Source organism: Zeus faber, assembly GCF_960531495.2.
Source record: "Zeus faber genome assembly, chromosome: 15".
Lineage (NCBI taxonomy): Eukaryota > Metazoa > Chordata > Actinopteri > Zeiformes > Zeidae > Zeus > Zeus faber.
Window position 1 is genome coordinate 19,391,966 of NC_137194.1, and position 7,909 is coordinate 19,399,874.

The 7,909-nt window shown below is 45.5% G+C and overlaps 1 protein-coding gene across 1 annotated transcript; it reads left to right on the forward strand.

Moving 5' to 3' along the window:
- Nucleotides 1-5,125: 5,125 nt before the first annotated feature.
- Nucleotides 5,126-7,436, forward strand: LOC307241242 (specifically androgen-regulated gene protein-like; the record flags this gene model as incomplete). The annotated part of the gene is made up of 3 exons (XM_080015282.1): nucleotides 5,126-5,230; nucleotides 5,503-5,671; nucleotides 5,821-7,436. The coding sequence occupies 3 exons, from the start codon at nucleotides 5,126-5,128 to the stop codon at nucleotides 7,434-7,436; spliced, it is 1,890 nt and encodes a 629-aa protein (XP_079871408.1).
- Nucleotides 7,437-7,909: the final 473 nt, after the last annotated feature.

The following is a 7,909-nucleotide window of genomic DNA, read 5'->3' on the forward strand; positions in this document are numbered from 1 at the left end:
ATGACATACAGACTAGTACATAGACTTGAATATATTTATATAGAGTAGTGTATAGAGTATGTATTTGTAAGATTTTTTGGAAGCCCTTATGACTGATTATTGTTATTATTATTATTGATATTAGAATGGAATAAACCTTGTTGCCCCGACGGGAAATTTGTCTTGGACACATGAGACATCTTAAAACATAAAAGAAACATTTGACCATGCATTGACAACACGACAGCTTAAAAATGAACTACAGAGCAAGTGTGCAAATGTGCTAAAGTGCTTGTATATTTATTGCACGTTGCTCTACTGCACTCAAATCGAGCATTGAGAGTTGAGCGGCTCACACCCGCGCACCACACATACCTCATCTCCCTGTTCAGCAGTTTGATTGACAATGGAGAATTGAAACCTGTTTAACTCGCAGTCTGGTAACCTGTGCCTTTTAAGGCCCTGCCTGATCACTGTCTCCTCAAATATCCCCTGGAGAGAAGAAGGGGACAGCATGCCAATCATTTTTTACTGCCTTTTTGATCAGGTTTTGGAGTTGTGATTTGAGTTTAACGGACAGCTTACCGAACCGCGTCGTGATGCCGTAACGAATAATAGTCTCGACGGCTGCCCGGCAGACCATTAACATGATGCTTTTATCCAGACGCTGACTGATTCCTGACACAACATACTCCACTCGCTGAGCCCATTGGAACGGAAAATCAAAGTGAGTCCCTAAGTACTTATATGTTAATTACAGCTGGGCTGTGATCAACAACGGACCGACCCCATTTCTTTTGTTTTTGTTGAGGTTTAAAACCAGATTGTGCCCCTCACACCACTGCACGGCCTCTCCCATCTTTGACTTATACACAGCGATGTCTGAATCGTTTGTCGGTGGACTGAGTATGGCTGTATCGTCAGAAACTGACAATGTAGTTGTTTTGTGAACTGATTTCTGCATTCATTGGTGCGTAGTGTGAAAAGGAGGGGAGCGCTTACGCCGCCCTGAGGAGCTCCGGCGCTTATAACCCGTGTGTCAGAGAGAGTTGAGTTGACTTCCACCCGCTGTCGTCCTCCAACGAGACATGCACGGTTTCATCTGATCACATCATTCTATCTGCTTCAGCTTGTTGAACAGTTTCTGAGGGATGATCGTATTTTCAGGGTGCATCGGAATGAGATGAGTTGCAGAGTTTAGAGCATCATCGGCGCTTCTACCATCATTAAAAGCAGATTTGTTATTGTACCTCACTTGGTAGGTTCCCTAACATAATGTGCTCAAGTGATTTCATCACTGATGATGTCAGAACTACCCGTTTAAAATCATTATTTTCCTGTGGGCAGGAATAATGACAGCTTTTTGTCCATATTGGAGGAATGGTACATGTATGGAATGGAGGGCTCCAGGCTGGTGTCAACTTATCAGCCAGAAGAAGAAGAAGAGCCGCAATACTATCCGGCCTGCTGGCCGTCTTGGAGGAGCTGAGTGGCTGCTTCCTCGGCCGCACATCAGGCTTTTTTCCAAACGGGACAAGAATATTATCAGTGTGGCGGAAGAGATCACAGGGTACATTCGGGTACGCTCGAGTACCAAAAAAAAAAAATACCATTAGGATGTATCCAAACAACAAAGACTACATCGCGCCCGGGATCAAACACTGCATCAGACGGAAAAAGAACCAAGCCTTCCGGAACGACGATGTGATGGAACTGAGAGCAGCTCAGCGAGGGGAAGCTCAGGGAAGCATGAGAGCAACACACTCCACGTGGCGGAGAAGCCTTTTCAACGAAGAACTTGAAGGAACTGTGGGACTCCGTGAGAGAAATGACTAACCTAAACTCTGACAAGAGATGGAAATGCAGGCACTGAATAAATTGGGGGAAAAGCAAAGGAACTCACAATTTTTTTAAATAAACGCGCCGATTCTGAACGGAGGAACTGTATTTGATGAACGCAGAAACCTGTCAATCACAATGCTATGTCATGCAACGCAGGAGCAGTAATTGATCCAAGTGCTGTGGGCCAGGTTTTTAAAACGTTGCACGCTTTACCTATCCTGCAGAACACTGACAGTCTTTTAAGGGCGGACCTGAAGGTTGGAATTATCCGGATGGTGTTATGGTCCGAATTTGAAAGAGGGGGTGTGGTCTTAGCGGCAAATGCATCCTTAATATTTCCATAGCATTTGCCCAGTATCTTATTTTTTCATGTGCTATTATTGACATATTTCTGCAACCCTGGAAGAGCTTAGTCCATCTTACAATGATTCAAGCCCACTACAAATATCAGCGCGTCAGGCTTGTGATTTAGTTTCTGATGAACACAGTCCACGTTCCCACCAGGCGGGATAGCACACAGCGTAGATAAAATTGTTCCTTAAGTCTCTGGGTAGGAAGGATTGGTCTTAGACTCAAGCATATGAGTTCAAGTATTCTGACGATTGGACATTATATAATATATTAATTGCTTTGAGAGTGTTGTTTTAGCTTGTTTTGAATGTGCCCACACCCGTGTAAGTCCCGTTGGCCCCCATTGGCTCCCATTCAGAAAGTGGGTCATCAAGCTGCTCTCTGATTGTCCAGTAGGCTCCTGGGGGCGGGACTTACACTCACCTGGTTGAGCCACCTGTCCTGAGCTGCTGCAGTTTGAGTTAAATACTCACTACTCACAAGAGTGAAATAGAGCTATATATTTCTTCGACTTTTAAGAAGACGTTTATGCCTATAAGTGAATTTTTCCGGAAGCCTCTACGGTGAGTTCTTCATCTTGTTATTGTACACTGAGCTGTGTAACATTTTACTAGTACTGATATTTAAACATTACACTCGTATTAGAAGGCGTTTGTTCCTTGCCAACTACCTGCTATCTAATCACTAATCCTTGAGTCCTACTATCAGCTCCCTGTAATGCTTTGGTTAAAGAATCTTTGAATTGATTTGGTGGTACTATAATAAGTAAGTGTTGATAAGACATCACAAACTGTATGGGAAAGGGACTTCAAATATGTGCCCATGGTCCACTGCCAAACATCATGTGAGAAAGCTGTGGATATAATTACACCAAGCTAAACATGAAAGGAATATTTCTGCGGCTCAATGCACAAGACGTGATGTTTACTGTTAATCATTAAACCACTGGTGCCCCCCCCCCCCCCCCCCCCAAAAAAAAAAGAAAGATTAGTAGTTAAACTTCACCGTTAGAAAATGTTCAATAATGACTGTTTTGATCATAGTTTATCACTGTTATCTCCCTACCTACAGTATCAATACATGTATGGAAGTTTGGACTTAATCATATCTAACAGTGAAAGTCTTCTCAGATTGGGGTCCCAGAGACCCCAAAGAGTTTTTTCAAAATTCTATCAAATTGTGGGTCTTTAAAATGTACCTCCGTGTCATGAGGGTAGAAAGTGTGCTTGGCAAACTAATGAATTATCTCCTGTGCAGGAGTTGGTGAAGGACTATATTATTAAATGTAGTGAGGTTTCCTGTCTCCTCAGTTGTTGTGAGGCGGTATATTCCTCTCTGTCTGCACTAATGCGAGGCACGTACAACAATTATCAACTATTAAAGCTCTAATTTTGGAGCTGATCTTCACTCGGTTGACCAATCTGTTGCTACCTGCAAAAAAAACAAACCCAAAAAAAACATGTGAGTTGACGATCAAGTTTTCCCTCGTTTGTCTTCATCTCTGTCTGTATGTCAACAGGCCCCTATTTTCGTTGCACTTCGGTCGCCATGGTTCTTAAGGGGAGCTGTGTTAAAATTCAACATTACTCAAAGGCAAATGCCAGTTCTTATTTCAGGTCAGGTGAATAACTTTAGGCATGTGATTAATGTTTCAGTCTTCTATCGATGGATAGATAGGCTGTGTGCAAATATTTGCTTTATTTGAGCAAGATCTGCTCTTTATGGAATTACACTGACTGCAGGAAGATGTATAGATTAAAATGTGTGAATGAGCACAGTGACTAGACTGTTTGAGTTGCTGTTATAAAAAAGGATGTATTTGTTATAAGGGTGTTTCTCATATCTCTTAGCTCCGCCCATTTCTCGCAAAGACTTCACTTCACTCCGGGGATGGAAATCATTTCGAAAGGTATTTACCGGATGTAAATACACCTGTTCCGTAGGCGAGGGTCACCCTGAGAGGAGCTTAGTTCCCGGCGGGCTTTGTTTACACCTTTTAACCTGGGCACGGACACTTCTTTAAAGACAAGTGATTATTCTGACTTTGGAAATGTCAGAGTCACTTAGACGAACGTCTTCGTGCCATCAAAAAATCCCACAGGCAATAAAAAAAGCACAGAAGGCCGAACCGCATTCCCACTGAGCCTGGTCGTGAGACTGCACAGTCGGGTTCCTCGTTTGTCACATTGTGTGATGAAGAAGCCTTGTAACAGGTCGTAAAAGCATTTTTGTCTGGAGTTTTACCACAGATGTGACTCATTTGATGTTTGGTTATGCACATTCTAATCCAGGAACTAGTAGTTATTTGCCAGCAGTTGATATCGGAGCCTTTGGTTTTCCTCGTGCCTGACCTGGAGATTAGTCATATGAACTGTCTGTCAGACATGTTTTTAATGTGGAAAACTAAATAAGCACTGTAGAACAAAAACGTCACGCCAACGACTTTGAAAGTTAATCATGAACTGTGTTGAAAAAAAAATGGACTATTGGTCCCAAATGAACTATTCTTATTCAATGTTTTACAAGTGTGATGACACAGATTCGACTACTCCCTAAACCAGTAAAGGTTGTAAATCTGCTCCCAAATAGAATGTACAGGTAGTTGAATACCACAGAGTCACACCATGTAGGAAATGCTTCTGTACCTGAATACACCGCTGAAAACACTTTTAACCCATGCCTGCTGCTATCCTATCCATTTTGTAGAATATATCTGTTTGGTTAAAAAAAAAAAAAAAAGCAATTATACAGCCCCGCATCTTTTAGTTTGGAGTGAGCGGTTCGAACAGAAGGGACAATGAAATCCGATTCCAGTTCAGACCTCGAGTCCAGCCCTCAAAAGTCTCCTTCACTCTTTTTCAGGGTCGTCCCCCGGCCGCCCTCAGTGATATCCGACCGGGGCTACGGAGACCCGTGAAGCCTGGATCCTCCCGTCGTCCTCGCCCCTTGTGCGATGCCGAAGAGCGACACGTGGCCCGGCGGCGCTGCCATTGAACCCTCAGGCAACATGGACAGCGCTGGGAGCTGCGACAGTGTGATCAGCATCAACCCTGACTTGGTGAGTGTTGCTAAAGACTCGTATTATGACTGTTTTTAGAAGTTTTTTACTTTTTCTCTCCTGGCGTTTCAAGGAGAGATTCAAAATCGAACTATCCATACTGTGTATACAGTATGGATAGTATATATATATATATATATATATATATATATATATATATATATATATATATATATATATGTGGATATTAAATGCTAAGAAAAGAAAGAAAGACTTTTGGCTGGCTGTTTTTAATAACTGCGTTTGTATTCTTGTTCACGCTCATGAGAAAGAGTGAAGACCGTCTGGAGCACCTGTCTGCCGACGAAAAAGCATGCCTCATGTATCTGGAGAGAACCATTGATTCTCTGCAGGTGGAGGACAGCGGCTTGTCTTGTGATGAGCCGGGCCCCCATCGGTCAGCGGCTGCAATGGCTCAAATCAGTCAGAATAGAGTAGAAGGTAAATACCCCCGGCGACATTATCTGCTTTTCATTGTGTTGTCAGGGCAAATGCTTTATGCTTCAAACGCTCACGACTGCGCATGTACTCTCACTCAAATTAATAAAACCACATTTAATTATGATAATAATTATGCTTTGTTTCTGTAGACAAACACGATGACTCTGGACATGACCAGAGGTCATTTGTCCGCTGTGGAGCTCCCATACCACTACTCTTAGCAAATGGAGTAGGCAGTCTTCCACGCAGAGTCTCAGAAGACTTTGAGAACCCGAGAGCCCAAATCCCAGAAAAACCTAAATCGGCCAAGCCGGGGCCTGCAAAGACAGCAGTCAACAGCAAACCTGAGCTGCTCGCTGCTTCGAAGGACTCAGACCTTCCTGCGCTGACCACAAACACAGAATGTCTGAACACATCCCAAACTCATCGTCACGCCCGAGTCCTGGCTTCCGACACGGAGTCATCGCCTATCCAGACAGAGACCGTAGGGCACGAAAACCCGAGTGCCCCTACAGGTACCAGTGGGCCTTCTGAGATCGATCCGGTGTTGATCCCTCCACCTTCAGACTTCATGGATGAGCCAGGGCCTCAGGCTCAGCCTGAGGTGGCGGTGGAGATGCCTCTGTCTGTAGAGACTTCAGGTAGAAGCTCAAATATCCACTTGGAGAACCTACTAGAGAAAGCCTCTGTGAAGGAAACTCCTCCAAATTCACCTCTGAATCACGATCTTTCCTCCAAGACTGCATTCGAAGTGTCCGGCGGTCCCAGTGCACCGGACTCCCCTTCTGTTGCCTCACCCGACCCCCTCTCTGAGGCTTCCGAGCCCAGAAGCCCACCTGCCGTGGCCCCTAAACCCAAGAAGCTTCCCTCCAATATCGTGCTCAAGTCCCACAGGACCTCGTTTGGTGCCTCTGATGGTACCTCGGGACACTCTGTCCCATCCGCTAACGACAGGTTGCTGTTGTACCCCCAGAGGGTTCGAATGGAGGCCCTCAAAAAGCTTGGACTTCTCAAGAGTGACGAGATGGATTCAGGCCCTCTCCTGAGCCCTGTTCTCTCACCAAACTCCAGAAAGTCATGGGCAGCCCCTCCATCTCCAATCAGCTCTGCGGCTCCCCGAACCCCGACACCACCCTCAATGCCTTCTCCCGCTTTTACCTGTGTTCCTCCTGTCACCCCAGTCACCATCTCCCCGCCGGCTGCTTTCACTGATTTAACTGCGGGTCGGGGCCTAGAGCTCCTTTCAACCCCTGCTGCTTTTAGCGACCCCAGCGGACCTCCTCCGGGGCAGATCTCTGGGGTGATATCTCTGAAGACACAGAGTGTCTCTCCACCCAGTACCTCTGATATAGCTCCCGAGCTGTTAACCTCGCCCGACTTAGTTGGACTCAAACCGGCCCCCCTTGAACGCTCTGACGTGGGCCTGAGTAGCTTTATGGTCGGTCAAGAATCCGCTGAGGTCGGCCAGGGTGCCATCGCTGATCAAATCCTTAGAGAGCTGCGGAACAGTCGACCGCCACCTGCTTCTCGCGGCTCTGGGCAGGATTTTTCCCGCGTTAAGGGAGCAGGCTCGCAACCGGGCCAGCCCGCCTGCACAGACTCCGAGTCGAGGAGATCCAATCCCACGTGCACATTCCCGCAGGCCTCTGGAGATTCCCCAAAACATCCCGGAAGTCTCGGAATCAGCGTGCTGATCTGCCCCCACGCGGCAAACGAAGAGAACCGCCGCGAGGCTCTGAAAAAGCTCGGACTGTATAGAGACTAAGGATGCAGAGCCAGAGCGCGTCCTCTGTCATGGACCTGCCTGGGAAGCTCCAGAGAAAGGAACATACCGGAGAGGCATCACATAAGGGGAGATTACTGCCGACCCTGGAAGCTGCGACCTAATGTACCTACTGATATCTCATTGCTTTGTACTCTATGAGCTGGCACCATGAGGAGCCTAAACAGTTACTCACAAATTAATATGTACAGTCTGGTCGTACAAACAAGCAACAATGTGTGTCTTTATTGTTGCTCTATTCATAGTTGGTTATGTTCAAATCACTTTCTTTAGAAAATTTTAATTAAAATGATTTGTTCCATAGAAAGCTGTAACCAAGCAAGCAGGCAAGCACGGGGACATTTCAAAGATATTTGCCAACCCTTACTCTATGCAATTTGTCAACAAAAAAAAAATGTCTAGTAGTTGTGAGGGGTGTTGTGAACAAAAGCATGTTGGGACACAATGTCACTTTT